General features: G+C 32.8%; 1 protein-coding gene across 4 annotated transcripts in view; it reads left to right on the forward strand.

Annotated features, from left to right (window-relative positions):
• Positions 1-15019, forward strand: part of SPAST (spastin) — a 50326-nt gene extending 35307 nt beyond the window's left edge. For all 4 annotated transcript variants that reach the window (XM_019741577.2, XM_074331858.1, XM_019741586.2 and 1 more), the window contains 8 exons: positions 442-517; positions 756-847; positions 1004-1083; positions 3300-3342; positions 4283-4362; positions 5580-5650; positions 6988-7028; positions 12031-15019. In XM_019741577.2, coding sequence (XP_019597136.2) covers positions 442-517; positions 756-847; positions 1004-1083; positions 3300-3342; positions 4283-4362; positions 5580-5650; positions 6988-7028; positions 12031-12153 — 606 coding nt within the window. In that variant the 3' untranslated portion in view covers positions 12154-15019. The remainder of the gene's footprint in view (positions 1-441; positions 518-755; positions 848-1003; positions 1084-3299; positions 3343-4282; positions 4363-5579; positions 5651-6987; positions 7029-12030) is intronic.
• The last annotated feature ends 1890 nt before the right edge of the window (positions 15020-16909 follow it).

The following is a 16909-nucleotide window of genomic DNA, read 5'->3' on the forward strand; positions in this document are numbered from 1 at the left end:
GGTTTTTTCAGGAGGGCACTTTCCAACTTACCTCCTTCAATAAATTCACCCTGCAAAGGGCTTAAGTAACATGTACAGCATCTTTCTCTCCCCTAATATTTTCTCTTGCCAATAGTTATACCTTTGACAAGCAGCTGTTTCATTCTCAAGTCTTAGGAATGGAGAAAATTTTTATTTTTTAAAGTACTTATCAGACTATAGTAAATAATAGCCTATTTTCTAAAATTATAAGGGATGTTTCAGTAACCTTCCTTGCCCCCCTTCCCAATTCTTTAAACCAAATCTTTGGTTGTTGCAAAGAAAGGAAATTGAATTCATACGTTCTAGACTTTCAATCATGAAATTTTAAAAGCTAGAATAATGTTACATTTTATATATGTGTGTGTGTGTGTGTGTGTGTGTGTATGTATATAGTATAATGTGTGTCATGTCTTGTTTTAGGTGGGAGAAGGAGAGAAGTTGGTGAGAGCTCTTTTTGCTGTGGCTCGAGAACTTCAACCTTCTATAATTTTTATAGGTAAGAACATGTTTACCAGCTAAGTTAGTGGAACCTTTGTGAAACTCCCCTCTCCATATATAAGACGTATGATAGGAAAGGTTATTCAGAATGAAAAAGTTTTAAAGAAGTGCGAGGTTAAAGACTAATGAATTGAGTAGGACCCACTATATGAATAACTGAAATAGGACACAAGATTAATCTCAGATGACTCATATAGGTTGGCTTTGAATTCAAGTATTATCCTTGTATTTCCTAGATGAAGTGGATAGCCTTTTGTGTGAAAGAAGAGAAGGAGAACATGATGCGAGTAGACGTCTAAAAACCGAATTTCTAATAGAATTTGATGGTGTAAGTGTTGATTATGATATTTTTAATGTGAAAGCATTTTAGTGTATATATTTTCCTATTAAATGACCCAAACTAGAAAAAAGAGATATCTTTATTATGTTTTTCTTTGTTATTACTTTATCTAAAAGTACTGAGAAAAATGTTTTTGTCTTATAGGTACAGTCTGCTGGAGATGACAGAGTACTTGTAATGGGTGCGACTAATAGGCCACAAGAGCTTGATGAGGCTGTTCTCAGGTAGAGAGATACATGTAGAAACACACATGTTACATATTACAACAGATATACTTATGTGTTCATTTCACATATTTCTTATTTCCTTCCTTCTCAATTTGAAGGCTAAATTCAGTATTTTCTTCCCTATATCCATTCTCTCGCCTCTTGTTTACCAACTAAAGATTTTGAGGACAGGGCCAGCATGATAACAGGAAGATGACTCTTCATTTTATGGTTTTAGGTAAATTACTTATTTTTTCTGGGGTGCATTAAATCATCTTAAACCTCCAAAATTGATTCTTACCCTTTTTTACCTAATTTTATTAGAGGCTGATAAAAGAAGGGTGTCATGTTCTCTGTTCTTGTGTGTTTGAGCAAATTTGTCCCCTTCCTATGAGAGGACAGTTTGACTCAGCATAAAATTCTTGGGCCTCCCTTTCTTTTCCTGAGGAATCTGTAACATTGACCCATTGTTTCTAGGGTTGGATGTTGCAGTATGAAAGTGAAGCCAGCCAGCTTTTTTATTCATACTTATGGATTAACTTAATTTTTTTTCTTCTTACTGGATACGGTTTTCAACTATTAAAATCCAGTACTTGAAAAATATGTTGATTGATCTGTTTATTTTTCCTGAGATTTGGTGTTTGTTTAAATTGATACTTTATAATGTCCTTTTTTGGGGGAAAGTTATTTTGAATACTATCTTTTTTCTTTTTTTATTCCTAATTTTTTTTTTTTTAATTTTTTTCTTCTACATACTATTTATGTATTATGTTGCAGCTTTTTCTCTTCTATAGTGGTAATTTCCTTTCTAACCCTTTTTAACTTTTAGGTCTTTTTTATTTTGTTTTTTATATTTTCCCGTTTGTTGTACTTGTTTTTTATTGGTTAGTGTCTAATCTTTCTGCTACTACTTTTGTAACCTTTGTTTCTGTGGTGGTTTTGTTTTCTTTTTCATTGCTTTTCTGATCTCTGTGATCCCAATTTTCATCTTCTTTTGTTGTCTCATTAACTTGAGCCATTGTGTATGACATTTTCTTGAGGCCTTATGTCTCATTGAGCTCTTGTTTCATAGAAGACTTTTTTTTCATCAAATTACTGTATTTCATAAAAGATATTTGGTTACAATTTTAATTTGCTTTCTGGCAAAATCCTCTTGTGCATGTTCTTCATTTTATCCATGTTACATTTTTTGTATTCTTTTCCTCTATTTTGACACTGTTTTTTAAATCCTGTGCTTTTGCCTGTTTTGCTTATGATTTTTATTTGAATAAGGAAAATTTTCTTGGAATACCTAGTTTTGGGATGATAAGAGCTAGAAAAGTAAGATACTAAGCAAATATTTTGGGTTGTCCTATGAATACCTTGGACTAACAGATAGTCTCCCTGATTCAACAGTAAAGCCCTGCCTGATAAGTGTGTGTGTGTGTGCGTGTGTGTATGTAAATAGGTTGGGTTGATTTAGTCTTCTTCAATTTACAAAGAATGATCACTGCAAGACAACTTGTCGTCTTGCCAATTGACTGATGTCTTCTTACAAAGAAGTGTCTTTGAGTTTCTGTGTTCAGCCTTGTCTCCCTAGCCATTACCCTGCTCCTGGCTAGGGTTCACAGGCTCTGTGGAGCCAGTCCTCACATGCTTGTTTAAATGTGGGGAGACTGGTTTTATTACCCCTCAGACTGTGCTTTCTTTGCTTCCTTTGAAAATTCTATGCTCTGACATCCATGTCTTTAATCTGCAGTGGCATATCCTGTGTGTACCCTCCTTTGTCAGTGTAATTGTCACTGTCGTAGGCAGCTGTTCTTCATACTTTTTAGTTCTGTAAATGTTACTTAATTTCTTGATGATGAAGTTTTCTGTTTCTGTTGTCCTTGTTGGTTTTAGTTGTTTTTAGTTTCAAGAAGACAGCAATGATCTCTTTATTAAATTTCTTCTATCAGCTATTTTGTTTTAAAGCTGTTCAATGTTTTGCTTTATTGCTATTAAAAACATGTACATACATAAATGGTTAATTTAATTCTGACAATATTCAATTAAGGGTTTTTAAACATTAGCTAGAGAGTTTTAAAAGAGTAACTATTAAAAATAACACTTTATTTACACTTATTACACTTATGACTACTAAAATGTGCCTTGAGAGTTATACTTAAAGGTTTTTTTCTTATTATTTTCTACTTGAACTGAGTTACTTTTAAATTCAAAACTGTATTTCTGAATTGCTTGAATCCTTTTTTTAGGCGTTTTACCAAACGGGTATATGTGTCTTTGCCAAATGAGGAGGTATGTATCTATGTTTGAATTTTTTTTGTTTTAAGCAGAAACAAGAAGTACCACCTTGACAGTATTGAGTCTTCCAATCCATGGTACAGCCACATTGCAAGACAGTTTGGCAGTTTCTTAAAAAGATAAACATAAGCTTACCGTAAGACCCACCAATTCCATTCCTAGGAATCTACCCAAGAGAAATGAAAACATATGTCTACACAAAAACATGTATAAGAATTTTCATAGCAGCATTATAAGTAATAGCCCAGAACTGCAAAGAATCTAAAATACTCATCAACTGGTAAATGGATAAATAAATGAAGTACATCCATTTAATGGAATATTGTTTATCAGTAAAAGGAACAAGCTACTTTTACATGCTATCATATGGGTGAACCTCAAAAACATATTAAGTGAAAGACACCAGATGCAAAAGATTACATGTTGTATGATTCCATTTATATGAAATGTTCAGAAAAGGCAAATTTCTAGAAACATAAAGCACATTGTGGTTTGCTGAGGCTAAGGGTAGGAGTGGGGTTAACTGTAAACAGAAATGAGTGAACTTTCTGGGCTGATAGAAATATTCTAAACTGGATTATCATGATGATTACACAACTCTATATTTATTAAGTCATTGAATTATATATTATGATGGGAGAAATTCATATTATATGAATTCATACCTCTCTAAAAATGTTTTTTTAAAAATTGTGGTTGTCTGCCTCAGATCCTTAACATCCTTGGTAGTAACCGCAGCTTCGTCCTTAGTGCCTTATTTAGATTATCTTTTACTCTTTCAGGAACAAAATAAGCATGAGTGAGGCTCTCAGAAGTAGAATGATTTGTATAAGATCACTCAGTTCCTAAATGAGAGTCAGGATTTGAGCCTGATTCCTGGTATTTTATTAAGCTAATTCTGAGGCCTAATAATTCTTTAATATTTCTTTTGCAGACACGACTACTTTTACTTAAAAATCTATTATGTAAACAGGGAAGCCCATTGACCCAAAAAGAACTAGCACAACTTGCTAGGTGAGTAATTTGATTTGGTCTATCTTACAGTTTTTTTTAAAAGAATTCTTTTGCTGTTTTGTTTAAGCTCAAGTATGAAATGAGTAATATATCAGAAAACTTATCTCATCCTCTACTTCCTTTAATTCTTTCTTATCTCTTAGTCTTATATAGATAGTATCTCATTTCAATTTCTATATCCTTTATAAGACATGACCTAAATCTCTAATGATGATAGTATATTCTTTTCATAAACTTATTAAAACTTGTAAGTGGTATAAAATTTAAAAAAAAATAATTTAAATCTCATATCTGCCCACACCAACATAGATATTTTTGTATAAATTTGTTCTTTTGCATTACACATAATTTTTTATAACTTTTAGATCTTCCAACTTTTTTGTATACTTAAATAGAAACTGAGTATGGGAGATGAACTTGAGTCACTGAAAAATCTCATAAAGTAATTTAAAATATTTAACAAGTGTGTGAATAGCTAGTAATTTTAGTAAAAACTGAGTTTCCAGATAACTGTGAAAAAAAGAACAAATCCAATACTTGGAAATATTGAGATCCTTCTTTGTCATTCCAGTAAAGAATTCTGCTAATAATGTTTGTTCTATGTACTTATTTGACATAGTATGTGATAGGTAAATGCTTTCTTTTTCTGTTTTATTTTCCTCTTCCCCTTTGCCTCCTTAGTTGTTAGTTCACTTTGATAATCTCTTAGCTGCCCAAGATTCTCCACTGTGGCATCCCACTTAGGTGTGCCTATATTTATCAGTCGTCTACAACAGACCCTTCCTTCACCCTGTCTCCTACATTGAAAAAAACTCTACTTTGATGTGCCCTCATTCCATCAAGGCAGTGCTCTTTGTGAAAACAAAGACTCATGAACTTATAGAGAAGTATAGTGGTTATGCGTCAGTTGGCCAGCAGTAGCTTATAGATGTTACCTTCCAGGTGACATGTTTATAGTTTCATGGAGACTCCTATAGATATAGTATGCCTTAATCTAAAGGAATGATTCTAATGATGAAAATTTGAGGCATTATATATAAGGAGCCAACAGTAGACTATTTTGTTTGTTTTTAGCAAGTGGGCCTTTCTGTGCCCTTAGAATCAAATCACTTAGCAGTCTGCTTGATGACAAAAGCAAACTAGGTTTTACCCTCTTATTGCATGGAGATTTTAAAAATCAAAGATAAAAATAATTTGCTCTTTTTGCCCATTCTCAGAATGACTGATGGATACTCAGGAAGTGATCTAACAGCTTTGGCAAAAGATGCAGCACTGGGTCCTATCCGAGGTACGTATACAGAGCTTGAAGCATTTGTAACTCTTTATTAGACCACTTAAGAAATTTAAGAGGCCCTTATTGAGAGATCTTTATTAACAGGAAAACAGTATAATTGTATCAATGGAAAATGTGATACAAAGTAGTTTCTAGACTTAGGGCCAGCAAACTTTTCTGTAAAGGGCCTGATAGTAAATATTTTGGGCTTGGGGGCCACATATGCTCCTCATTGCATATTCTCTTTCTTTTTTCAACCAAAAAAAACAAACCCCCAAAATGTAAAATCATTATTAGCTCACAGACCATACAAAGACAGTCCATGGGTCACTGGACCATGATCCCTATTCTAGACAACAGGTTTCACTTCTTCATAACTTGTAAGCAGCAGAAAACACAAAGGAAAAGGAAACTTTTTTAAGCAAGCAAAAAAGAATAATAAAGGGAAAATGTTCTTAACCTTTTTTAGCTCTTCATTTCAGTATTCTAGTATCACTTGAAATTAATGTGTCTAAGAGAACATAACTATTTATACTTTTATCATTATATGTTAACTTTTGAGGAATTAAAGCAAAATATATCATTCATTGCTATATTTTGATTCAAGGTAATTTATTGATTCTGAAATACCAAACTCATCATTTTTAGGTGAGGTTAGTAAACTCATTGTGGTATCTTTAGAACAGATGTTCTAAGTTACTTGTCCACAGCCAGCATAGGCAGTGGATGGGTGACACTTTCAGGTATATATCAGATTACTGGCAATGATTATAAAAAAGAACATGGAATATGCAACTTTCAAAACACATCTCCTACAGTGAAACAGGGTACTGATTAAGAACTGCTGCTCTGGAGAATAAAAAATGTAGTTTTGAGAATATAAAAACTCTGGGTAAAGAGTTTAGTCAAACTTTCTTGCTGCCAGAGGCATGAAGTCTTGTTCAGATAGTGGACTTAGAAACAACAGCTAATGTATAAATCATGTGTATTTTTAAGAATATTTTAGCTATTTTCTGAAGCAGACAAAAGTTGTTGAGTTTAAAAAAAAAAAAAAAAAAAAGCTATTGCCTTTTATAAAGACCAAGCTGCATTCTTCCAAGTTTATTCTCAAATTTTTAAAAATCAGTTGTTCTTGGGCAGTATGCAAAGAAATTGAATGCTTTCCAGTTACTCCAAAGAAAGAATATTATTCTCAGCATTTGTAAATTATATGCTCTTAATATTAATGTGTGTCTCTCTCAATAGAATGCTTTTATTAAGCACATGCTTTTAGATCATTGTACTTGGTTTTGCTCTTCAACAATTTAAACTTCAAAAAATTGTCTTAAGTTGCTGACTTTTATATTTTACAGAACTGAAACCAGAACAAGTGAAGAATATGTCTGCCAGTGAGGTATATTATTACAATTATTTTCTCTTTGTTTTGGTCCTCTCTATTGTAAGACATATCTTTTGTCTGGATTTTATAATTTATTTGATTAGAAACTAAAAAAAATAAACCGTTTTATTTCATAATATGGAGGACTATCTAATTAAAATCTCTTATGGTGTTCACTGGTAATGGACAAAAAATATACACAATCATATCATTTTCTATCAAATTATATTATGTAAATACTAAACAAGAAAACTATAGGAAACAAAGATTTTAGACATGAAAATTGTAAAAAATTAATTCCACATTTTTCTATTTTTTTAATATATCTATAATGTACAATTTGTATTCCCAAAATGTCTTATGGGTTTTTTAATAGTTTAAGTATAATTAGCAATATCCCATAAATATATTAATTTTTTTTAATATTCTTAAACTTAGCATAAATCTAACATTACTTATCTACCCAAAAAGTAAGCACCATGCATGAATTATTTCTTCTCCACACATCACTCCCCCTTACTTGGATCTGGGACAGGTAAACGACATCGCATATACTTTGGCCCTCTAGATTAAAGTCGAGGAAAGGCCCATTGGGTGACATTTTAGGCCTCTGTGTTTGTCCCTTTAAAAGACCATACAAAATAAAGGAACCAATCAAAGCAATAATGAGCTAAAACCACCAACTGGCAAATAAATTGCAGTAAGAGACAGTCTACAAGTTCTTAATTGACTTAACAGGCAAAATCTACTCAGCTCCATATCTACTAGTAGTATTCTTCACTCTATCTCAAGCTCCTGGGCCATGGCATTTCTTGGGAAGATCCATTGGGAAGGTCACTTGCTTGTACCTATAGATGGAATGCTTTGATACACTTTCATTAATATCTTATAATAATTTTGTGAAAGCAAATAGGTGGCTGCTTAGGGAATAGTGCAAATTCTTAGGAATCTTCCCATCATTATTTTGTGAGATAAGACACGAGTTTTCCATTGATAGTGGCCCTCTTTTTGTTTTTTAAAAAGGGAACAAACTGGCTTTTATTTTTTTTAAATTTTATTGGGGAATATTGGGGAACAGTGTGTTTCTCCAGGGTCCATCAGCTCCTAGTAGTTGTCCTTTATTCTCGTGAAAGGCACCCAGCTCAGCTCCAAGTCCAGTAGCCGTTTTCAGTCTTTAGTTGCAGGGGGCGGCAGCCCATCAGAAACTCAGCTGCAGCTCGTCTTCAATGTAGTTGTGGAAGGCACAGCTCACTGGCCCATGTGGGAATTGAATCGGCAACCTTGCAGCTCAGAGCTTGTGCTCTAACCAACTGAGCTATTCAGCCGCCCTGATAGTGGCCCTCTTAACCTTTGTATATGTTTTACCCATCCTAAGAATGTACATGCAACCAAACTTGAACATTTTTCTTCTTCACTGAACAAAGTCAACCTAAATATAGTTCCTGTTTTATTTGAAGAGTAAAGAAATTTTGAGTCTGTAATGTTTTTTTTAGTAACTTTGGTATTTTCATGATTATAAAACAAGATAATTCTGTTGCAATAGGTATCCATTGCTGTATAATAAAAATTTACCCAAAAACTTAGCAGCTGAAAATGACACATATTTATTATCTTACATTTTCACCAGGTCAGGAATATGGGCACAGCTTAGCTGAGTCCTCTGCTCAGATTCTCTCCCAGGGCTGCAGTCAAGGTCTTGGCCCAGGGTCTCTTACAAAGCTGGAATTAAGAAGTTGGCTGGGGCTATAGTCATTGCAAGGTTCCACTGGGAAAGATCTGTTTCTAAGCTCACTCACGTAATTATTTGCCAAATTCATTTCCTCCTGGTTATTGGGCTGACAGACAGCCTCAGTTTTCTCTGGCTATTAGCTGAAGTCCGCCTTTACTTCTTTGCCACATAAACCTCTCCAACATAGTAGTTTGCTTCATCAAAGCCAACAAGCCAGGAAGACAGAGAGTACCAGCAAGATGGAAATCATAGTCTTTATTACCTAATCCTGGAAGTGACATCCTATTACTTTTGCTGTATTCTGTTCTTAGGTCCATTGCACACTCGGGAAGGGATTACACAAGGGCACATACAACAAGAAGCAGGAATCATTAGGTGACATGTTAGAAAATGTCTGCCATATCTGTAAATTCAATTATAATTTTTTTTTTTAATATTTAAAGGGTCACACTTGGCCAGTGCAATCTGTTTTTATATTAAGATGAGCCCTCTCAACACTATTTTAGAACTTTGAAAAGCATTCTTGCTTTCTGGGAGCAAAGCATATCTTGAATTTGTCTATCCCAAGACATGGAATCAGCAACTCTGTAGGAACCTTGGTTCGTTTTAATGAAAATATTAAGACTCTGGATGTAGAAATGTATACTACTTTGTTTTCATTAGTACTGGTGTTAAGTTAGCCCACTCCAATGACAAGAGCCTGAAAATACACAGATTCTTAAAATACTACTAATTCATTCAATATTGTAACATATCTACTTGATTTTTTAAAATCCCACACCTAAAAATATAATTGTATCTATTTTATAAATATATAAGCCATAACATTATTTTAAACTAAATTTCAGGTAACAATGCTAGAATTAAAACTTAAAACTTCTGAATGAATTACAAGAAGTAAGATTACTGGTACCACCCCACTAATTATTTATAGTCAGGTTACATTGTTATAATTTTTGGTTCTAGTGTATTCTTTTATCCAGTTTAAGTTATTTTTAATCTAACGGTTTTATTGTTAATAATTTGGTAGTTGCTTTTAGATGTGAATCCTGACTTAATTAGTTAATATTTATAAAGCACTTAAAACAGTCTCGCAAGAGTAAAAAATATATATGTCCATTAAATAATTTTAAAATACATAAATACTCAACAATGGCATTTTATTATAGAGATTAAGGAAATTCATTCTGTCAGTCCCATTTATGAGATGAGAGGAAAATACAAGTACTTTGGTTTGTAAAATTGTATACTAGAATTTTGTCATTATTTGGTACAACTTTATTAACTCAGTGTATTGTCAGGTACTGGTGTTTATACACAAATTTAGGTGAGATAGACCGATTTTGTCTTTAAAAGAATAGAAACTCAAATAATTGTGTTCAAATTCTGTCTTTTTAAGAGATAGTACTGGAAATTGTTGACTATAAATTTAGGGTATAATGTACTTTGTTTTTAAAGCACACAGTCTGTATCCAATTTAACTTTAACTTTATTATTTTATTATTTTTCAAGTCTTTTTTTTTTTTTTTTTAATTGGGGAACAGTGTGTTTTTCCAGGGCTTATCAGCTCCAAGTCGTCCTTCAATCTAGTTGTGGAGGGCGCAGCTCAGCTCCAAGTCCAGTTGCCATTTTCAATCTTAGTTGCAGGGGGCACAGCCCACCATCCCATGTGGGAATTGAACTAGCAACCTTGTTGTTGAGAGCTTGCGCTCTAACCAACAGAGCCATCTGGCCGCCCCTATTATTTTGTTTTAATATGACATCTTTGCAATTTACTTTACCTCTGTGCTGAACTAGCTACCAGTTGCTTTTTCCTGTTGTATACATTAGTCTCTTAGTTTAAATTACTATATATAAATTTCATATATATACATACACCAAACTATACACTTAAATTAGAATTTCATCAAAAGCTTTTAAAACCTTAGAATTTCTTCAAAAGCTTTTAAAACCTTAATTTCTGTAACAGATTTTATTTAGGAAGATCATAAAAAACTCTCACATTACATTCATCATTCTTCTACACGTTGGGCTTTAGGAAGAGCCAGTGTATGTTTACAGTTAAAGACAAAATATATAGGGTTCATATGGTGATTATGTGGTAACATATCCTTTTTCTTTTAGACTAGTTTTTCAGATTAGGCTACAAGTATAGGTGATTGTCTTATTCTGTGCTTTTGGAGATACCAGAGAGGATGTGAAGTGATAGTTAGACTGGGTTTTATAAGAATAATAAAAAAACTATAGGGCAACCGGTTTGCTCAGTGGTTAGAGCGCAGTACTCATAACACCAAGGTCACCAGTTCGATTCCCACATGGGCCAGTGAGCTGCGCCCCCCCCCCCAACTAGATTGAAAACGACTTGACATGGAGCTGATGGGTCCTAGAAAAACACACTGTTCCCCAATATACCCCAATAAAAAGAATTTTTAAAAAAGACTAAATAAGTATCACTTGTTGAAGTTTTGTCTCAAATTCTCCTTTAACTTGTTATTTTGGGGGAAACTATATATGTATCTACTGGTGACAATTTTTAATACTGGTCATTTTGTGCTGGACTCCATGTTGCCTTTTAAAAATCCTTAGGTAAATGTAGATATTTATTAACTCAGCTTTGTTATATTCTACATGCTCAAAAACAATTACAATGTCAGGAAAGAAGACCAAATTAATATTAAAATACTTTATAATGCAATATTAATATTGGAAAATTTAAGCTACAAGCATCCTACATGTTGTAGTAAAAGACAATATTTTCAATAAATAAAAATCCCATGTGCTTCTTGTAAACCCCCCCTTTCTTTTTTAATAAACCTAGCATGAATTTTAGCTAGAGTATGTAGTGAGTGAGACTTGAAAATGCAAAATTCTGTGAAACTATAAACAGGAAAAAAAATGGAAGCAGATAAGGAGTGGTTGTATATCTGAATGGGGGAACTGGGAGTGAGTGATTTCTTTTTTCTGCTTGTCTATATTTTGTCAAATTTTCTACGAGTGTGTCTTGTTTTCATAATGGGAAAATATTATGATTTCAAATGTCAATGCCCAAGAAACTAAACACATGTAATGAAAGTATATTAGTATAGCATTTTTATAAGATTTCTTATATTAATAACAAACTTGCCCAGTAATAATATGTAAAATAAGATGATTGGCATGATTTTCTAAGATTACAGCTATATATATTTATAACATTAATAAACAGCATCTTAGCTTTACTCCATTATTGAATTAACTACTGTATATATGTTCATCACTTGTATTGTCATGTGCTTTTTTATAATCTAGATGAGAAATATTCGATTATCTGACTTCACTGAATCCTTGAAAAAGATAAAACGCAGTGTGAGCCCTCAAACCTTAGAAGCATACATACGTTGGAACAAGGACTTTGGAGATACCACTGTTTAAGAAAATACCTTTGTCAGCCTGCAGAAAATGTTACTTTCCAAAAGAGAAACACCATCTTCAATGCATAGTTATCAGCTACAGAAACGCAGCCTAAGTTTACAGGACTTTTCAAAGTCTTATAATTATTTGTGCATCCCAGAAGATGAACCATAAAACAAATTTAAATAAAATATACAATGCAAATGGAATATTTTGTTTAAGGCTTTCTTGCCTTGATGGTCATGGTTATCCCGATGGGCACTGTAAGTTAGAGCACAACAGAAACTGATTCTGGTCTTCTTTACCAATATAAGCATAATGTAAATAATAATTTTGTGTATATTGTGTTGCAGACGAAAGTATTCCAGAGACAGTAAGTAGCAGAAGACACAAGAGCTGTTGGTTGGTTGTCTTTTGACGTTTTTTTCTTAAAATAGTAATTTTTCCTATTTTCCTTTCCTACTGTTGTCTTTATCATGGATGATTGGAATGCCAAACACTCTTAAGATTCTTTTTCCCCTTTTCTTTCTACAAATTGTGTGCCAAAATAAACTTTTTTCTGTGTAATAGTTATAGTAAAAAGAATTTTAAAGGCTTTTTCTTCATAAATATTAAACAATTATTTTTTCTTCATAGACATTAAATAATTCTTTTTATTTTTTATTTTTCCAGTACCTTTCTACCAAACAATTTAGAAAACAATATGATAGCAGCAAAACAAATCTAGTAAAATAGAGAAGCTTCGAAGTTTTGAGTCATTCTGTCATACATGTAGATCAATTCTTACGTGACCTGCAGTATTTTTTTTCTAATAGGTTTATCAGAAATCTGTTGTAGACTGTTAACTTACTCCTAATGGAGTTTATGTTCTGCTATAATTACTCTAATATTTAAAAAAGCCAATTTCAACAATTGCAAAAGTGATCCCTGTGCAAGAGAAGGGAAGTACTGTGAACTAAGACATTTCTTATTGCTTATTACTTTCTTACTGTTTACAGGATAATGATAAGCCAGTGGATCTACCATCTTTTATTCTTAATAATTATTAGTCCCTTCAATGAAACTTTAAAAACTTACTGAATTTTTATACATTGAGTACATTTTACAGCTTTCTTGTGCTCACTTTGTTAACAAAAAAGTTTTAGTCTGTTAATCTGCCTTTTGTTCCCTCAAAATGTACAGTAATTTCATTTCTTGTTTGTATAAGTATGCCTGGATTTTTATTATAAAAACGTCGTTAGGAAGTAGAGACTCATATCATGGCCTTTTAAATATTGTAATAAAGGCAAATGGATATTTGCCCTTAGTTTACTGGTTAAAAGTTTGTTTACAGAAATTTTCTTTGGTGCTTTCATGTGAAATGTCATGGGTGGAAAGAATAATTTTATAGTAGCAACAGAGCTTTTTCATTTATCAAAAATATCTTTGGTTTTGAGAGAACAAATTAAAGTTAAAATCTTGCCCCTATTAGATAAGAATTTTTATAATGAAGACATACATTCTTCTTAATTTTACTCTTGCTATTGTTAAAGAGCATACAAGATGTATGATTTCTTAACATCATATGGAGTTTGTAGACATAACTTAAATCATGTCTCTTCTAATCATGTCTTTAGAACACCCTGGATAATAAAAATGAGGGTCAGGGTTGAGATAAATAGAAAAAAAAACCAATTTTTAAGCCAGAACCATGCGTATTTCTGAGGTCATGAATAGTATCTTTTTATAGTCTCAAAGAGTAATGCATCAGTTACAAAATACTGATAATCAAAGGCGATGATGAAATAATTACATGATGACAAGAATTGGGAACCTCCCAGATTAAAACATTTTCAATAAAGCTCATAAAATTTCATTTTGTATTTTCATTTAGAAAAGGATTAATGTTATTGATACTTGGATAACTGTTTAGTCATAGTAAAGGTCTGTGCTTCAAGCTCAACTTTTAAAATATAATCTTTAAAATTACTATAATTCTATCTGCAATAATTTAATGTAGCTCACTATTTTATTGGGAAAGTTTATAAATAACAAAGATTTCAAATGTTAAAAGATGTGAAAGTCAAGTTAATATTGCCATAAACATTGAGTCAGAGAATTATGAATATCCATCCATTTATACATATCCTGATCAAGTCTGAAGTTGAGCTTAGTGCTAGAGACCTATTTTCTATGACTTACTGTGACCAAGTTTTATTTTAAACTGTGTTTCTTTCATAGAAGGGCCATGAAAATAGGATAATGATATGTAGTAGAAGGCGTAAAGGATTAGTTTGGTCTTTTTCAATAAAGATAGAAGTTGCTGAGGTTTTCTGAATTAATATTAGACGTAGATTGTAAACTTTTACATTTTGCAATGAGCTCTGAGTCATATTACTTCCTAAAAGATAATGCTTAAACATTAAATTTTAGTGTGCTCTTCATGTTAATGTGGCAGAGTTTTATAAACTAAATTAAAACTTATTGATGTACTGAACTCTAAGCCAAGGGAAAGAATCAATATTATCTTTCAAGATATCTTAAGGGTAAAAGCTTATTCTAAGACAGTTTGCCCATTGAGGTTATCAGATTTCTGACTTGCAAATATGTTTTGTGCTTGGGAGGAATTGGAGAAAAAGCAGATGCTAGAATTCTAATTTAAGTAAATATACAGCGGTCTTTGTTTATAATGTAAAATTCTTTATATTTTGTACAAAAACTAATTCTTTTGGTAGAATGAATCATTTACAGTTTGTTTTTGGACTCTGAGTCAAAGGATTTTCCTTTAAATGCTTGTCTCAATCTTAATCTGGTCTTTTGTACTTTTCTTCAGAAGAAATGAACTAAAAGGTTTAGTTGCATAAAGTGGGTTTTATCCTAATGGATTGGAAATAAATTATAAACTTTATTTTGCCTTTAATTTTTTAATTTGAAACATTCTGAGATTGCAGATGATGTAGTTTGGTAATGAAGGAGTAGCTTGTATTAGACCAACTCTCTTGCCAATAGCAGTTATAAACTCTGAACAAAATATGAAAGTGACTAGAAGACGAGAGAGCAATCAAAACAGGTAGAAATTGCACAAAATCACATACTAAAAGAGATCCACATTAATTAGCTTTTACCCTGAGGGCAGTTCCAGTTTGTGCAATGTGCTTGGAAATAGAACTCAAGCAGAATGTGAGTCTTGCTGGGCTGAGGAGTCATTTGAGGTTTCTACTGTGTTTCCCCGAAAATAAGACCTAGCCAGACCATCAGCTCTAATGCATCTTTTGGAGGAAAAATTAATATAAGACCCGGTCTTACATAAGATCCAGTCTTACAGTAAAATAAGACTAGGTATATTATGTTTTATGTTATATGTTACGTTTTATGTTATATTTATTTTGTTATGTTATGTGTTGTGTTGTGTTGTGTTATGTTTGTTGTGATGTGATGTGATGTGATGTGATGTGATGTGATGTGATGTGATGTGATGTGATACCTGGTCCCGGGTCTTATATTATTTTTTGCTCCAAAAGACGCATTAGAGCTGATGGTCTGGCTAGGTTTTATTTTCAGGGAAACACGGTAGAACAGCTGGAAATCAGGAGGGAAATCTTGAAGAGAAGAAAACTTCAAAGACATAAGCCCCAAGATCTCCTACAAATTCCACCTGTGCAGTGTGCTATTCAGAGGAATCCAACAGAAAGCAGCAGTTGAAGTCTAAGGAACTGAGCAGAGATAGCAACTGCTGGGGGAATACAGAGTTTAAAATTCAAATTCCACTAGGAGGGCTTTACACTTCAGGTTTCTCACTGAAACCCAAAAAGGGCCATGCATAGGAAGAAGGACAACATCCTGGAACAAAGGGCTGTACTTTAGGACTATGGGCGGAATGGAAGGAAACTCAACTGTCACAAAGCCTGAAATCAAGCTTTCACAGCATCAAGGTTATCCATTAGTAATTTAACAGCTAGCCAGAACAAAACAGTCTTTAGAAGAAGACAGAATCCAGAGTCTTCACAACATATCAGCCACAAAGCCCAGTACACAGTAAACAATTAGTAAGCATGCAGGGAAATTATATGAACCATAATCAATAGAAAATATATAGAAGCAGATGCATAGATGACCCTTATACTGGAATTAACAGAAAATTATTTAAAATATGTCAAAGAATTTACAGGGGAAAAAAGATGAAGGACGAAATGATTGGGACTCAGCAAAGAACTGAAAACTAAAAAACAGTTCTGGTAATGAAAAATAAAAATCTGAAATGAAACATACAATATCTGAAATACAGTCACTGGAAGAGCTTAACAGTAAAGTGGACACAGCAGAAGAAAGACAACTGGAAGACAGCCAATACAATTATCAACCTGAAGCACAGAGAGAATAGTAGAGGTTTGAGACCTTTGGAACAATATCAGTCTAATGTACCTGTCATTTGAGGTCCAGAAGGAGAGGAAAGGAAGAAAATGGGGCAAAAGAAATGTTTGAAACAGTAATGCCTGCAAATGTCCCAAAATTATTGAAAGATATCAACTTAGATGTTTAAGAGGTCCAGTGAACCCCAAGCTATATAAATACAAAAAAGATCACATCTGGGTACATCATACTGCCAAAAAAAACAGCAAAAAATCTTATTATAAAAGCAGCCAGGGAAAGGAAATGACATTATATTCAAATCAACAGTAAAAGTGATGGCTAAATTCTTCAGGAATAATAGAATCCAAAACAAAAATGAAGGCTACCAAAGAAAAAAAATAACAGAATCCAGGAAATGATGTAATGACATCTTTACAAATTAACAAAA

Source organism: Rhinolophus sinicus, linkage group LG05 (genome assembly GCF_036562045.2).
Source record: "Rhinolophus sinicus isolate RSC01 linkage group LG05, ASM3656204v1, whole genome shotgun sequence".
NCBI lineage: Eukaryota > Metazoa > Chordata > Mammalia > Chiroptera > Rhinolophidae > Rhinolophus > Rhinolophus sinicus.